At 42.4% G+C, this 18,231-nt stretch overlaps 1 protein-coding gene across 6 annotated transcripts in view; it reads left to right on the top strand.

Moving 5' to 3' along the window:
- Positions 1–18,231, top strand: part of LOC109711510 — a 70,673-nt gene that overhangs the window by 35,450 nt on the left and 16,992 nt on the right. For 4 of the 6 annotated variants that reach the window (XM_020234595.1, XM_020234597.1, XM_020234600.1 and 1 more), the window contains 3 exons: positions 28–91; positions 175–230; positions 3,748–3,855. In XM_020234595.1, the coding sequence (XP_020090184.1) occupies positions 28–91; positions 175–230; positions 3,748–3,855 (228 nt within the window). Of the gene's footprint in view, positions 1–27; positions 92–166; positions 231–3,747; positions 3,856–18,231 lie in introns of all 6 variants that reach the window. The other 2 variants (XM_020234598.1, XM_020234596.1) reach the window with 2 other exon arrangements.

Here is an 18,231-nt window from a genome sequence, read left to right on the forward strand (position 1 = left end):
ACTCAAGTATCCAATATCATTTTACAGGTAACCGGGCTTCCAACATTTGGTGTTGGTCATTCTTTGGGATCTGTAATCCACCTTCTAATAGGTACCAACTACCAACTTTTTTTAGTCTAATTGTTTATCTATGCTCTCTTTGGCAACTAATCTTGGTTTGTAAAAGTTTATCAGGATCAAGATATGCTATACAAAGAAGTGGAAATGTATTAATGGCTTTTAACAACAAGGTAGTTACTTTGCATGGCTTCACGTAGCTACTGTAGTTTTACTCCTGAATACCATCATTCTTAATACATTTGCAGCAAGCAATGTGATTTCCTAGGTTATTTCATGAAAACAAAAATTTGCCACATTTTAGATGCCCATTCTGTTTTTTTATAAGGTGACATTTATAATTGTTAGGCACAATTAGAATTGTCAAACTCATTCAAACAATCAAGTAGCTAAAGCCTTAGTTTTTTTTTCTTCCTTTAATAAAGTTAGTTTTCTTTGTCATCGGCTTCTCTGTCTTGTGCTTGATTTTGTAAGCAATAAAAATATTAGAATGTTAAAATTAATTGTTGCATATGTGCTGTTCATGCATTTCCCCCTTGGACTATAGTGTAGGTAGACTGAGCAATGGCCTTATCCTCAATAGGTTGACTACTTTGAGTGTTTGTCACTTAATGAGCATGCAACTTTGGAAGTTTGTGGTTCTAGAGTACTTCGGAAGACGAAAACGATTAGCTGAATTCTCATTTCTAGAAATGACCTATACATTTGATTCTTCTTTACCCTCATGCTGTACGATGGTAGAATGGTGTTGTAGCCTATTATTTTTTGGCGTTGCAGAATAGGTCACCCAAGGAATGGATATAACATATTTGAAATAACCAATTATCTGTAATACCCTAAAAAAAATATGTATATAAAATATAATAAAGAAAAGAAGAGAAAGTTTCAGCCTAAGTGTCAGGTTTCGGAGCGTGAAGTTCAGGTTTCGGAATGTGAGTAGAGAACAAGATAGGAAGGTGTTCTGTTTCTGCTATAATATCCTAAAACTTCAAAAGGAAATGAAAAGAGAAAGAGAGAGCAGAGAAGAAAAGGATTTAGCCCGAGAGAGTGTCAGGTTCTGGAACCGAAATGTTAGGTTTTGGAATCTGAGCAAAAGAATTAGAGGGAAGTGTTTCAAGTTCTGTGGAACCAAAGGGTTGGTTCTGGAACCCACCATATAGGTTCCGGAACCTCAGCTGCTGTCGAAACCTTGTGGGTTCAGGGCTGTGAAGCAAACTTTGGAAATGTTTGAGGGTTAAATGCAATTGTTTAATCATCTCTTCTGTAAAAGGGGTTACATAGGGATCCCCTAAGACTTTTCTCCACTCTCTCTTCTCTCTTGCTCTTTCCTTCTTCCCACTCACTCTCTCTCCGCTCTCCTCTTCTTGAAGGGCAAGCGGCCTTCCTCTTTTAAACTTCATCTTCTCCAATGTCCTCTACAAGAAGATTATGTCCTTAGAGCTTAGGCAAAGAGATCTTGACCACATTGGACCATTTGTTGGAGAAACTCTAAGATCTAGGTGACTGTTGTTTGATTCTCGATCTAGTTGAGGGATTTTGTTATTTCTTAGGTACTTAATGGGTTTTCATCTCCTAATGAGATTTAGAAGTGATTTTTTTTTTTTCCTTTTCAAACGGGTAGAAACCCTAGAGTTTTCCCATGGTCAAGACTGTGTGAATCCCCAAGTTTGATAAGTGTTCAAGCTTGAATTTTGATTTATTGCTTCTAGAGAGTATCTTTGACGGATTCCTTGAAAGATTCATGGGTCGTATGATAAAATCGTCATTTTCGGTATAAGGTCCCTTTTTCGCTAAATTGTTCATCAGTTCTCGTGATTTAACACTTCCAACGCCTCGTCTTAGTGTGAATCTAGTGCCTTGAGAGGTTGGTTTTGATTCTAGTCGAATCAGCATTGCGGCTTCGTGAATTTTGTGAAGTCGCATATAGTTGAAGCTCAGCTCGGGGTTCAGGTTCTGGAATCTGAGAAGCAGGTTTCGGAACCACCTCAATGAAACAATGGAAAAGCTACTGTTTTTTGTGGAACCTAAGAGTGGGTTTCAGAACCTGGTTCTGGTTTTGGAACCCAGCACAAGTTCTGGAATGTTAGCAGCCTGAAAATCTGAAACTTGAGTTCAATGGATTCTTTCAATGGAATCGTGTCCTGGCATTGTGTTTGACCCATGTGAGTTCTATTTAGGGTCAAGCGAGGGTCGAGGAGCCGTCGACGCGCTGTTGACATTGGTATAGCATTTTGAGGTAGGTGCACTCTTCGAAGCGGGTTTAGTGACTCTCAGTTTGCATGGCCTTACCTAACTCTCTCATATGCATAATATGATTTGTCGCAGCCCATTGTTACACCTTCATGACAAAAAGCATGCTATACCTTTTCTTGGTATAGCTCATTTCTTGCTATTATGCTGATGTGATATAGCAGAAGCATGCTGGTTGCATATGGTAGTAGTGTCATTGAGTAGTCTTGGACTTGAGGTAGCACATAACTATGACATAGTCACTTGAGAACTACTACTATTGCATTGATCATGAGTCTGATGACTTGCCAAGACATGCTTTGCTCCCTCTGCTGCCTTGGTGGTTTGGTCACCCGAGGTATGGTGAGCACCTTATTTGTCTCCTTATGTTAGATACTTAGATCACATGTTATGTCTACTTGTAGTCGAAGGATGTCATAGTAATAGCATGGATGCAGTATAATATATTATGAGAGAACCTTTTTATTTTTGAATTAGAAATTATGTGCCATATTTTAGACTCCAGCTCAGCACATTCCAGATTTGTCTAATTTTTCCTTTTACATTAATTTTGATCCTGTTGAGTATCTTTGCAGACACACTCAAAACGATAAGTACTTTGGTTATGTTGATAAATCTGCTAATTGTTCAGGAGTAATTCTATCAAAAGATCAGTATGTTGATATTTAATTGACATTCTTCTCATCTTAATTGTTTGTTCAACCTTTATATAAGGGAATGGCTTGACTACATGGTTGTGTTGCTATTGAGATAAATTTGACGCAGAGCAAGGGCAGGGACTTCCCAAATCAGACATTAGATGCTATGATTTATTTCTTTCCATGATGAATTCGTTTTATTCTATATTGTACATTGATATATGATGAAAAAAGTATCAAATCAAGCTTCATATTTCTATCTCTAGGAAGTATGGTTCAAACAGATCATTTTCTGAAGAGTTCATCAAATTCGACATGCTGTGTGACCAGGAAAAATGTAGTGACATATCAGACAAAGAGACAAATATTGATAGGACTAGTAGGAATGTACTTTGACTAATAAAAAAAAAATCTCTGAAGAGCGCTTACACTGTTTTAAAGAACCTAAGGCGCGAAGTCCTTTTAGAAACCATATGAAGGGTCAGATATAGACGGTTGGCACTTTCCATCAGCTGTTGGCAGGATGTGAAAGTAACATTTGTCTGTTTTTGTTTATTCCCTTTATTTTACTTTATTCAGTGCCCTTTTTGCATATTACAAGGTTATCTTATAGGCTGTGCCTAGTTTTCTTCGTTTGCTCCTTAGATTTACGAAAGCCGAAAGGTTTACAGAAGTTGTGTCATTTAGGGAGACACTGTGCTGACATGTGACTACTTATTAAGTAAATAATACCTGTACTTTATTACGAGTATGCGGCATTGTTGCCACATTGCGTACGCATGAGATTCTTGATCTTTTGCAGGAGGCAAGCGTAGCTGTTCCATTATTCTCTCCTGTTATTGTTCCAATGGCTCAAAGTTTTGGTCCGGTTCTATCCCAGCTAACGTCATCGCCTACATTTCGCATGGGGGTGAGCATTTATATCTCTAGCTTTTACACTCTTTCAGTAATCATTTTTAGTTGGACTAACCTGGTTTTAGTAGCTTGTCTTGTTTTGCTGCTTCTGTTTGGCGTATGTCAAATGATTGTTTTAGTAGCTTGTTTGTTTTCTTTTTGTTTTTTTTTTTCTAATTTAGTAAGGTCACTAAAAAGAGAAAGCAAAGCATTGTTGTCCTTGAAGGCATTTATGCATGTTCTTTAGTTTTTGCATGTGTTTATAATATTTCGGACATCACAAAATTTGTTAAAGTCATACCCTAAACAAAAATCTAAAATGAGCACTCAGTTTCTCGCTTTAGTTGGTAGGTTGCAGAGGGTAGAATGCTTTAGCTAACCAACAATGCAATATTAAACCAATGAGAATTCTGTAACTGCAAGTACGCAACAATTCCTTCAATCCCATAAGTTTGAAAACATTTTATGGAAATCTAGCTTTTCATACTAGTTCACTTTTAGACAAAGATTTAAGCGTCTTGGCACTGGGTAGTGCAGAGAAGTTGCTGGTAAGGTGCGACACGGTGTGTATCGTGCCATGCTTACGTGTGCTGGTCACAAAATACTTGTGTGTCGAGACACTGACGTGACATATTTATTTTCTTTGGCATCAATATATTTCAAGTGCTTATTATATATCTTCATCAAGGCTTGTGCACTTTACTGAGATAATTACACTTGTTAATTTCAAAGAAAAGAGGATGTTGAGCTGTACCACCGGCAGGGATCATATTGTGCTGATATCTTGTTGGCATGACATTGCACGGTGGACACAGCTCATGTTGATTAGTACTTGTCACGCTTCGGGACCTAAAATAGTGCTTTTTTTTACAAATCAGAGTTGCGGAAATATATTTTTTTTTAAATAGCCTGGCCCACGTGACGTACAGAGTTTAAAGTTTCTCTATCCACACGGACAGAGTCTCCTTTGTATTTGCACGACGTACCCAACGATAACAACAACAGGATTACAACTCACAACCTACATTCGCTATTCAACAAGTAATTGATGTGATGCAATTCCATAAAACTAGCGATCCTTAAAGATAATGTATGCCTCTAAACACTCTTTAGGCGCTGGATGATGCGATGCACATTACAACAATCATTCTATTTAAAAGTGCTCCCCATCCGGAAGCTTTGTTTTTAAACTCTATTTGTTCATCAATGAAAACTATTCGAAATCCTTTTAAAATTGTTTCCTACACGGAAACTCAATCTTTGAAAACCGACTACCTCGAGGGGTAGAAGACCACAATGAATGAATACATAAATCCAAATACCAAAGATTTATAAAACTCCGATTACATGCATAATAAAAAACACCAACTCATACAGGTTCATGATTATTCAAGCAATAGCAATGATCATCTAACTGAACCATTTTATTATTTAAACTACTAAATGTGGAAAGGAAAATAATTAGGGTGACGACTGCTAATGCAGCCTAGCTAGGACGTCCTCTCATCGAACCAAGAACCAACTTCTCGCCCGTGCCGCCTGGGGGAAATGGGGTGTCACGCCTCGAGCCCGCCTCTTTGGTCGGATTCGGGCACGCCAACAGACCGCCGAATGGACAAGGTTTCTCCTGTACCGTAGACAGAGTCTCCCTTGTACATCCAAGGCGTCACAATCCAAACAATGCGCGAGGTTCCAACCAGGAACAACATACAACAAAGATTGCATAAGGAAGGTATCAAAAACATAACACGACTATACTATTACAAGCATTCGTCTCAGTTCACATTTTACATTACATTAACTAGATTTTTACTTCCAAATACAATCCGATTTAACATAATTATTACAACATTGTTCTTTTCATTTTCTTTTACATCCCTAAGTAGCTGACTCAGGGTACTGCTATCTCTGGTCTCGGTCGTAGGGCGCTATCTATGGAGCTATGTCATTTCCTCGCGCCGCTCACGTGTGAACCTGTACCCCAAAAACAACACGGGGGTGAGAACTATTGTCCATAGTTTCCAGTGGGTACGACCACCCAAGGGAAGAGCTCGACCCACCAGGTCCAAATGAGGCACTGCAACATGTTAGTCCAACAAATATCCACAGATATATAATTTATGCAACTAACAATTATCATGTTCATGCTTCACAATATGCAATATGCAAATCATGCAACTCATGCAAGTAAATTAATTGATTCTACTCTTTATTCTTAGCCATTCTTTATCGCTAATCATTCTTTACATTATTAGCTAGTTTTTAGCATTTGCTATTCTTTAACATTAGCCGTTCTTTATTCTTTATTCTTAGTCACACCATGCTTGTTGGCCATTCTTTTCTAAGGTTACTTTTACCTTAGCCAACTATGCCACTCGATTCGGTCTTGAGTCAATCCATCGCGGATAGTTCGCGCTCTGTCAGGGTGATTTTGTTGCAAGGGTGATTTTGTTGTTCGTAACCTTGCTATCTAAGGTATGATGCCTTTGCCTTGGTTCTGTGTGTCACGCCTGATTAAATCTCTTGACCCGACTATAGCATTTTGGCTGGTGGCTATGCCCAAGAGATTAAGAGGGTTAAACGTGCTAGAACTAGAGTACTTCTAGGATTGGTGATCTCTTGGGAAGTGAGGCGTCACGGCTGATATCAAAGCCAATTACCAGCTGGAAATGTGAGATAAGTCTCGGCGGAGCCAGGTTATACGCCTGGTGTTTGTGAGTGCGCTTGAGTCTGACAAAGACGTCAAGGCTTAAAGAGGGGAGGAATGTGACACCCTCTAGGATTTGGAATAGTCCTCTATATAAGATATAATAGGGGTAAAACCTCTTAACCTGGTATAGAATGTTGGGCGGTGGCTACCAAGAAATTAAGAGAATTAATCGTGCTAGAACTAGAGTAGTTCTAGAATGAGTGACCTTTTGAAAAGTGGGGTTTCACAGTTGGTATCAGAGCCAATCACCAGCAGAAGTGTGAGATGAGCCTTGTTTGAGCTAGGGTCGTACAACGAGTAGAGCATGATTTTTCGGTTGACGACCGTTGTGGCTCCTCACAAGGTCGATTAAGGCTAGCGCAACGAGTCTCACATCGCATGGTGTTTGTGAGTGTGCTTGAGCCTGAGGACGTCATTGCTTAAACGAGAGAGGAATGTGTCACTCTAGAATTTGGAATAGTCCTATATATGAGGTATAATAGGACTAAACCTCTTAACCCGGCTATAGAATTTTGAGCGGTGGCTAGGTCCAAGAGGTTAAGAGGGTTAAGTGTGTTAGAATTAGATTAGTTCTAGTGTAAGGAAGTGAATTCTCGAAATCCGAGAGTTGGATTTCGTCCAGGATCGACTAATTGTCGAGTGGGTAGGATTCGGAAGAGCTAAAGATGTCCAAAACACAAAAAGTGCTTTGGAAATCGAGTCCACGAGAGCGAATAGTGCAAGATCTGCACTTGGCAGATTCTGCTCTCGGGGACCGGTCCCTGGCGGGAGGGACCGGGAGGGACCGGTTCCCGTAAGCAGGAGGTCTGGCAGAGAAGGGGTCTGTGCAGAGTTGCTCTCGGGGACCGGTCCCTGGTGGAAGGGACTGGTCCCCGTAGCTGGTGGTTGCGGTGGATGCTTGATGCAACCGGTCCCAGGCCTGAAGGATCGGTCCCCATAAGCGAAACCAGCGAGACAGCAAAAATTTGGCTAAGTCCTGAGAATTCCACTCTCGGGAACCGGTCTCTCAGGCAAGGACCGGTCTTCCAGGACCGGTCTCTCGGGCAGGGACCGGTTCTCGTACGCGTGAAGGCTGGTAGAGAGCCTTCCTTCCACATAGATTGCTCTCCAGGACCGGTCTTCTCGACGAGGGACCGGTCCCTTCGCGCAAAAACTGCCCAGGCAAAGCAGTTTGAGAAATGAAAAGTGGAGGGGCTTAAGTGGATATTGTTACAATAGAGGGTATAGGGGACATTTCCTCTCTCCCTCTCTCATTTCCCTCCCAGTTCTCATCTCTCTCTCTTTCCCTCTTTCTCCCTTTAGAACGAAAAGAAGAAGGAGAAGGAAGGAGAAGAAGGAGAGGAAGAAGAAGAAGAAAAATGTGGAGAAAAAGAAGGAGATCAAGGAGAAGGCCTTGGAGACCTTCACCTCCCTCTCCTCTCCCCTTTGGTGTAGCTCAAGAGGTAAGCTCTTGAACCCTAATGGTAGAACTTAGGGTTTTTGGGTTTTTGGCTTTTGAGATGAGGTCAAATAGACCTCTAGCATCATTAATGGTGGAATAGAGCTAGAAGCTAGGGTTCTATAGTGCTAATTGCAAGATGTGAACCCTAGGGCACCCAAATGGGGGTTTTTGGAAATACATGAGATTGATCTCATTTAATGGCTTGTAAACCTAATTGATAGGTTTAGATTTTCGAGTCGTTGAGCGGGTGAAAAGCTATCGGCGATATATAGCCGATTGAGCACCGTTTTGGATTAAGGAGGCCGAGACCTCATCGTAACGTTCGTTGGGAAGCGTTTGTAGGACCTTCGTACCCTCAAAAGGTGGGGGGTGTTATCCCGAAGCAACCGAACTCTTTTCTATGTCTTAGAAATACATGATTTTCATCTCTTGCATGTTGCATTGTAGGATTGCATTGTAGTACCTTTTTCTTATGCTTCTAAATGTTAACCTAGTGTACATGGAATACTTGGTGAAATGGATAGGTAAGGATTGGGTCGGAACATGGATCCTATAGTGCTAAAGGAAAGAGATGAACTCGATGGTTATTTAGTGACATAGAGAGTGGCATCTAAATGTTTAAAGAACAGAATGAGTGGCATTATGTAGTGTATTTGACACTAGAGGTTCGTGAACCTAGGGATAGGTGGATTCCCTAGAAAATGACTCGTGAACAATGAATTTAGTAGAGCTAAGTAACTATGCATGAATGTCGGAATAGGTGAGTTCCGAGAGAAATGTTGGCCCTAGTTCGTAGGGTATCCTTACGTGGAGAGGATAGATCAAGCTCATGGTCTGTTATTTGGGATGGTAAAGCCATCCATATCCTCACATGGAGAGGATTTGTCGTCGAGTATTCCGGAGTGTCGGGCGATTAGGACAGATTTGATGTCCGCAGACAGCCTCGGGTTCGGGGGCACATGGAGCCTCCTTACCCAATGGGTTGGATATGTGAGGCGTAGGCAAACCCAAGGGTTTCGCCACAGATTGGATAAATGAAAAGTTAATATCGTCATCGAACATTGTTTATCGAACATGGATCGAACTTGTTAGTATGATAGTAAACCTTTACTAAATGATGCATGCATTCATTACATATGATCATGGGAATAGTAGCATAGTTTTCTTCTTATGTCTTTATAGTTTTGATATATATATATATATATATATATGAGTGGGCTGGTATGCTTTCGTAAGCACGGAGGCCTCCGTGCTTCCACTTTGTTTTCGATGTTCGGACTTTCGAATCGACGATCGGCTCCGTTAGAGTTGATCTAGAGTATTTAAAGTACCAAGAAATTAAATTTTGCGATTTTTAGATATCATTTGCCTAGTGATCGAAGGGGCTCAAAATCAATAATTTTAACGGCCGTGGTGAGCCGGTTGCAAGTTTAACGGTGTAGAAATATCCAAATCACGTGAAATTTTGATAGAAAATTCTTTATACCATATAAAACAAGATCAATAACTTTGATCTAAAATTTTAATGTCATATCATCATATTTTGTGAGATTTTTATTTTCAGCCGTTGATTTTGAGCCACTTCGATCACTAGGCAAATGATATCGAAAAATCGCAAAATTTATTTTCTAGATACTTCAAATACTCTAGATCAAGTCTAACGGAGCCGATCGTCGATTTGAAAGTCCCAACATCGAAAACAAAGTGGAAGCACGGAGCCCTCCGTGCTTCCGAAAGCACCCCAGACGCACTCTATATATATATATATATATATATATATATATATATATATATATATCTCGTTGTTACTTTTTCCCACTTGGACCTAGTGGGGAGATCGGCGGAGTCGGCGGCCGAGCCCACTGGGAACTATGGAAGATAGCTCTCACCCCACTTTATTTCCAGGGCTAGGTACTGGTTTGCCGGGCGAGGACCGCGGCAAGGGCATCACGCCCGACCAGTGAGGATTATTGGTAGAGTAGTAACTTTCCTTTTGCATTAGCACGTATTTATTTGAGAGAGATTCATGTAGGTGAGGATTTGGAGAGCTATGTATTTTGATGACACTAGTAGGCATGTGTTCATTTTGGGGAAAATGTAAATGTAAAAGAATGTGATGTAATTGGATGCAATTAATGTATTAGTTAGTAAAAACTCTCTTTATTTCACTTGTGTATCTTGTGGATTACTTGCTTTTTGTTGTTGGCACTGTTTGTGCCCCCGTTGATTGTGTACTTATAGAATTTAAAATCCTGGATAAATTCTTGTACTCGATCTGTTGTTGAGCCTTGGGCGGACAGGGGAGGTGTTGTCCGTTCGACGTCCGTTCGCCGCGCCCGAACTGTGCCAAATTGGTAGGGGTTTTGGGGCGGGGGCGTGACATCTAGACTGAGTAACTCTCTGGCAAGTCTATCACGCCTTGGGGCCTATTTTGTAAAGCCTTTTCAGAAAAAAGGGCTAGTTTGAAAATGGAGTAAGCGGAAAGTGCCCAATTTTTTTTTAATACATGATTTTGCCCCTAGGATGGAATAGACTCGCTACTGATACAGGGATTCCTCTATCTACGCTGATAGAGTCTCCTTTATATTTGCACGGCGTACCACCTGATACAATTACTACAATACACGACATCACTCACACAATTCCAGCAAACACAATATATGTTCATGTGTTCAATTACCTAACCGTCCTTAAGATAATGCATGCTCTAAGCACTCCTTAGGTGAAGGATGATGCGAATGCGCAATACACCGAATAGCTCTATCCTTTAAAAGTGCTTCCTATCTGGAAACTTTATTTTAAAAAACTAATACAACAATAAATCCAAAAAAATCGTTTTGAAAACTGTTTCCTATATAGAAACTCATCCTTTTGAAATCCGACTACCACGAGGGGTAGAAAATCGTTTTCATCATAAAACCACAACTATAACATCGCCACTATTTCAGATAGTAAACAAAACCCACCAATCATTTATTTTCAAAATAAAACATTCAAATAAACAAAACAATCAACTAACTGAACCATGACACAGTCTACTATAATAATGAGTAAACATAAAGGGTAAAGATCAGTTTAACTAGAGTAAAATAACGAATGCATAGGACCTCTAAAAGCTCACTAGCTATCCACACCTCACCTCACCAGCACGATCACCTGAAATGCGGGGTGTGGGGTGGTGAGAAACCTACAAGAGGTCTCCCAGTGGGTACCGTAAGCCGACGAGGGCAAGTATACTCATTGGCAAATAGAAGATAATATAGTCAAAAGGAGATATGTATACGAGTACAATAGCAATTGATAGACAATAGTTATAAACAGTAGAAAAGCTCCTATCGCTACTGTAAACGATAATAAATGCATCAACTGTAAATAAAGTGCAAATACCCAATCACCTTGTCATATCGGTCTAAAAACCTCAGGCGATGCCACAAACTGCTCACCTATTGGCATATAACCCCAGCTAAGCACCTTGCATAGGGCTCACAGGCCGGATATATGACCATTCTTCCGAAAAAGAATACTGTTGCGGTGGCCAAACCGCTTGTGTACGTGACATACTACATGAGCTGTGACGATCAATACAAAATGCTCAATAGCCAACAGGATGGCAACTAGCCGAAATTATAACATGAACAATAATCACCTGATCCAAACAAATCAGTTAGGTCTCACAGATATCATCGACACCGACCAACAGGTCTGACAGACAAAAGTCATGCAAAGATACTATACGGCACCAGTCTACAACTAAATCATGATAGAATAAAGAGCGGAAGTTGAGTAAATGTAAAGCAAAGTATAGTGGTGTAGTGCTCATCATGCAATGTGTGAAATCAATAAAAAAGAGTAGGGGAAGAACGTCATGCTAGCACCACTGTACCGATCAACCACTGTACCGATTGAAATACCCACCTGTATTGTGAACGAACCCTTAGTCGTCGATCCCCCGCTAATGTCTCATGCTACTGCCTGAACCTATACAGAGTCCCATCCAATCAGTAATTAGCTCAGCCTATTAATTACCACTACTCATGACTCAAGTCACGAATGCAAACTGACGTATGATTGGATTTCCAGATCCCGTTGAACGGTCATCGAAAACTCTCCCAATCGTCGTGTCGGCTTGTCGGAACACTATCCCAGTCTACGGGGTGTCCCGAACCATACCAAATACCTAGTCTACCTTACTCTTTATCCTAAAACATTAATTTCATGCAGTTGGGATAGCTGCATGAGAAGTGCGCCGAAATAGGAAAAGACCCCGAAAATCACCGCTTTGGCTCCTGAAATGCCCATTTCAGCACCAGAACCACCCGCAATGTCACGCCCCGGGACCGGCAGAGGCCCTCCCGATAGCGTGCCCAGACCGGCCATATGTCAACACATATAATGCGTCTACAACAATAGCGGAAAATAAAACCAAAAGTAATCTACATCTAGAGATATCAGAGCACTGACATATCTATAGTCTATAACAAGGTAAAAGAGGTATACAAAAACGATAAGAGTAAAACATAAAGTAGTACAATAACATCTCCCAAAAAGTACACAAAGGGGTGGTCTCTAGTACACTGGTACAGCTCTCAACCTCTCCAACATAAAAACATCGAGAGGAGGAGGACCACCTATCTACTCGTCACTCGCTGAAGAGCTAGCTCGAAGCAACGCCCTTTCTACGGTCCCTAGCCTCTCCCGGTGTGGAAGGCTCTGAAAGAAAACATAAAACAGAGGGCGTGAGAACTATAATTTATAGTTCCCAGTGGGCAATTACTAACCTCAGCTCAATGCACCACTAGGCCCCAAAAGAACAGGGTAAGCCAGAAAGAGCAATAGAATGGAATAAATTGCATTTGTAAAAGCATAAGTAAAATGCTAAATTACCACACTGCGATTAAACACGATGTTAAAATGATGCACCTTTACTTTGTCATAACCATTATGTCTCTACATGGCCACAAGTAAATATCACGGTTTACCGAATGAAGTTATGAAGATCATGCTCTATCATGGCAATAATGTATATACGAATACAATAGCAACATCTCATAGCATGCTGCATGTATGTATGTATGCTCCAATATCCAAAACTATGCTAGAAGCAAGTCCAAGTAATCCAACTATTGCTCTCTATCTAGTAGTGATTATAACACACTCAACACTGTGTCGATTTCCATTTCCAATTAAGGACCTACCAAAGATAGTTCAGCTTATGCCGCCTAAGTGCCCTGTGGTAGCCCAACATTCCTACTCTTGGAATGTGTCTGTCTCAAACATGGCAAAAGCTACTAGTAACCCAACGGTCTAGGTCGACTATGTCACAATGTGATAGCTCAACTCTCACTTGCTTAGTGCCTCTTTATGACACTTAAGCTTCACACCCAATCAAGCTCAATTCATGTTCTAGGTTCCAAATACGACATTAATACCAATGTTCACTATAGCCCGGGGCCCAATGCCTCTTATGACATTGGCCCAAAATCTCGAAAAGTCTAAGTCCCCAAGCCTCTCTAGGCTTCCAAAGTCTCTAATGTCACAATTGGGCATAAAGGTTAAATGCATGAAAGTGATGTTCATTTTCATAATAGGAATCATGGTTTCAAGTCTCGACTAGAATGCTATATCCCACATGCATGCACCCTACCACATAGGGGTCCAAAAAATTCACTATACATAACATATGCCTGTTAAGCATTCTAAAATTCATAATAAATATGTCTAACATGATTATGCATGTTTTATCAATTATCGATATTCAAAACATCACAAATGAGATTTTCTCAATGTGTGGTTAGGTCAAACCCACCGAACCGTCGCGTAGTCCCTCGTTTCGCCGAACGGAGTTGTCCACGAGTCTCAAAATACCCTAAAAGTAGTGAGCGAAGAGATACACAAGCGTTACGAGCAACTCTAGGCTCAAATATTAACCACCACAAGAAAAGGGCAAAAACTTACCTAGGGAGTAGAAATCCTCTCTCAAGCTCCAAAAGAAGGTTAGGATCCTTCCAATCTATCCCAAAGGAAGGTTCTAATCCAAGAAATTTAGCCTCAAAAGCCCTAAATTCAAAATGCCCAAAATAAACCCTAAGTCTCCATTCTAGGGTTTCATATGGTAAAATCTACCAAAACAAGGATCAAAGGATAGAATCAAAGTACTAACCTCTCTAGATGCCTCAAAACAAGCTCCAAATCTTCTAGGGTTGAAGATTGGTCCACCACTAAGCCCTACAAGCAAGCTCCAAGCCTTGCAAGAGTGGAAAGGAGAGAAAAGGGGTTGAGTTCCAAGCTCCCTCAAGCAAGCTCCTCTTCTTCTTCTCCTCCTTCTTCTTCTCTCTCTAGAAAGTGTAGGGAGAGGGTAAGAAATGAGGAGGGAAGAGAGGGAAATGGCCATATAGACCATTTAGAGCAACAAAATTCAGAGAGGCCCCTCAAAAACTCAAATTTGCATCAGCCCGGTTTGGGCAATTTTCGTCCAGAGGGACCGGTCTCTCCCTGCAAGGGACCGGTTTCTCGTGTAGAACCCGAGAAACCAACGTTCGAGAACCGGTCTCTCCCTGCGCGGGACCGGTCTCTCACTGCGAAGACGCGCTCGGGGACCGGTCTCACCCGCTAGGGACAGGTTGCCTTGCCGGCTGCGCAACACTGCTCACTGGGGGACCGGTCTCTCCTTTCAGGGACCGGTCCCCGAGAGTGAAAACTCTCAGGACTCGTCCAGAACTCAGGTTTTCGAACGTTTTGGATCGGAAAACATTCTACGACCCTCCACCAAGTGTGGAAAAGCTCGAAACACATCCAATCACTTGAACCTCGCAATTTGCAAAGGTCCAGTGTGTCACATTCACCCCTCCTAAAAAGGAGTTTCGTCTGCGAAACTCAAAAGCAAAGTACCTCAAGCCTCCATCTGAAAAAGATGGGGATAGCGCTCCCGAAGTGCGCTCTCCAACTCCCAAGTGGCCTCGCGCTCGTCGTGGTTGCTCCAAAGCACCTTCACGTAGGGAATCTCACGGTTCCGCAATCTTTTCTCCTCGCGAGCCAAAATCCTCAACGGTTGCTCCTCGAAGTTCAAATCATCCCTCAGCTCCATAGGCGTAGCGTCCAATACGTGAGCCGGATCGTGGATGTACTTCCGAAGGACCGATACATGGAAAACGTTGTGTACACCCGATAGGTTCGGCGGTAGAGCAAGTCTATACGCTACTGGGCCTCCACGCTCCAAAACCTCATACGATCCAATGTATCGGGGGCTCAGCTTACCCCGGATTCCAAACCTTCTAATTCCTCGAGTCGGCGAGACTTTCAAGAAAACATGATCTCCAATCTGAAACTCCAAGTCTCGTCGACGCCGATCAGCATAACTCCTCTGCCTACTCTAGGCTATCAACAGTCTCTCCCGAGCAATGCGAACCTTGTCTTCTGCTTCCTAGAGCACATCTGGGTCTAAAGCCAATCTCTCGCCAACTTCATTCCAATGAAGTGGCGATCTACACTTCCGTCTATAGAGTGCCTCGAACGGTGCCATCTTGATGCTTGCTTGATAACTATTGTTATAAGCAAACTCTGCCATCGGTAGATGCTGCGACCATCCTCCCTGAAAGTCAATCACACAAGCTCGAAGCATATCCTCGAGAGTCTGTATAGTACGCTCCGACTGCTCGTCACTCTGAGGGTGGAAAGCAGTGCTAAAATCCAATCGCGTACCCAAAACGTCCTGTAGACTCCTCCAGAAATGAGATACAAATCGGGGATCTCGATCTGATACTATAGAAGTAGGTACCCCGTGTAATCGCACAATCTCATCCAAATAAACCTGTGCGAGTCTCTCACCAGTCCAAGTAGTGTGGATAGGTATGAAATGGGCCGATTTCGTCAATCTATACACGATCACCCAAATAGCATCATGCCCGGCCTGTGAGCGAGGCAATCCCATCACAAAATCCATGGTGATCTTTTCCCATTTCCACACTGGAATCGGTAGGCTCTGCAACTTCCCCGCAGGAACTCGGTGCTCAGCCTTCACCTGTTGGCAAGTTAAACATCTAGCAACAAACTCACCAACATCTTTTTTCATCCCGGGCCACCAATAAAATAATTTCAAATCCTTGTACATCTTGGTGCCTCCCGGATGTATAGCATACGGTGCTCGGTATGCTTCTTGAAGAACATCCTCTTTAATGCCCAAGTCCGCCGGTACACAAAGTCGTCCGCGGAAACGTATACATCCATCACTGTCCGTAGTGAAATCACCAGTGCAACCATCAACCATCTTAACTCGAATCCTTTGCAACTTCGAGTCGGAAGCTTGCTTTTCTTTAATCCTTTCCAAAAGTATAGGTTGCACCACCAAAGTCATCAACCTCAAAGGTGTATCAGGAGCCACCACCTCCAACTCCAACCGCTTCATTTGCTCGATCAACGGCGGTTGAGTAACCGTAAGCATCGCTAAGTTTTCCGTCGATTTCCGACTTCGCGCATCCGCCACTACGTTAGCCTTGCCTGGGTGGTAAAGTATAGTCAAGTCATAATCTTTGAGTAGCTCCAACCATCTGCGCTGTCTCAAGTTCAACTCCTTCTGAGTGAATAAATACTTTAAGCTCTTGTGATCCGTATATACTTCACATCGCTCGCCGTAAAGATAGTGGCGCCATAACTTCAAAGCAAAGACTACGGCCGCCAACTCCAAGTCATGGGTAGGATAGTTTTTTTCATATTCCTTCAATTGGCGAGAAGCATACGCGATCACTTTCCCGTCCTGCATCAAAACACAGCCCAATCCATTAAAGGAAGCATCACTATAAATCACGTACCCTGCTCCAGCAGTCAGCAAGGTAAGGATCGGGGCGGTCGTCAACCTCTGCTTCAACTCTTGGAAGCTCCTTTCACACGCGTCATTCCAAATGAACTTAGTTCCTTTATACGTGAGCCTCGTGAGGGGAGTAGATAACTTTGCAAATCCCTCAACGAACCGTCGGTAGTAGCCGGCCAAACCAATGAAGCTCTGTATCTCGGTCACGCTCGTCGGCCTCGGGCAATCCTTGATAGCTTCAATTTTCCTTGGATCCACAGTTATCCCTGATCCAGAAATCAAATGGCCCAAAAACGCCACCTCTCTAAGCCAAAATTCACACTTTTTCAACTTGGCATAGAGCTTCTTTTCCCGAAGCACTTGAAGTACAAGTCTCAAGTGTTCCTCGTGATCCGCATCACTTCAGGAATAGACCAAAATATCGTCGATGAACACCACGACAAACCTGTCTAAATAAGGCTTGAAAACACGGTTCATTAAATCCATAAAAGCTGCCGGGGCATTAGTAAGCCCAAACGGCATAACAGTAAACTCATAATATCCATAGTGTTCTAAAAGCCGTCTTCGATACATCCTCAGGTCTGATCCTCAACTGGTGATATTCCGATTGCAAGTCGATCTTGGAATATACACAAGATCCCTGGAGCTGATCAAATAGATCATCAATCCTCGGTAATGGATACTTATTCTTGATCGTGACTTTATTAAGTTCACGATAGTCCACGCACAAGCGGAGTGATCCATCCTTCTTCTTGACAAATAGGACCGGTGCTCCCCAAGACACACTCGGTCGCACAAAACCCTTGTTCAGAAGATCTTGCAACTGTGCCTTCAGTTCCTTCAATTCCGTTGGTGCCATCCTATAGGGTGCCTTTGAGATTGGAGTAGTCCCGGGAACGAGATCTACTACAAACTCAATCTCCCTGTCAGGTGGCATGCCTGGAAGCTCCGCTGGAAACACATCTCCAAATTCCCGCACTACGGGGATATCCTCAATCCTAGGGGCGTCATCCTTACCCCGCAACACAATAGTAGCCAAGTAGGCTACGCAGCCTCTACTAATCAACTGCCGAGCTCGAGAAGAGCTAATCGTCATCGCAAAAAGCGAACTCTGGCATCCTCGGTACACAACCTCCGCCTGCCCTGGCTCTCTAAATGTCACCGTTTGATCCTTGCAATCGATAGTGGCGTAGTACTTAGTCAACCAATCCATGCCCAACACAACATCAAACTCCCCGAGTTTATGTAACGCTAACAAGTCTATGGGCATGATCCAATCTCCAACCCGAATAGGGCAACTGGGGCAACACTCCCGAATGTCCAAAGAATGGTCGGGTACAACAACTCGTCCCGGATGCAACAAGGATACAAGTGGGATGCCATGCAACTCGGCAAACATCCGGTCTATGAATGAATGCGATGCACCGGTATCAAACAA

This window comes from Ananas comosus, linkage group 6 (genome assembly GCF_001540865.1).
Source record: "Ananas comosus cultivar F153 linkage group 6, ASM154086v1, whole genome shotgun sequence".
NCBI classification, from domain to species: Eukaryota; Viridiplantae; Streptophyta; class Magnoliopsida; order Poales; family Bromeliaceae; genus Ananas; species Ananas comosus.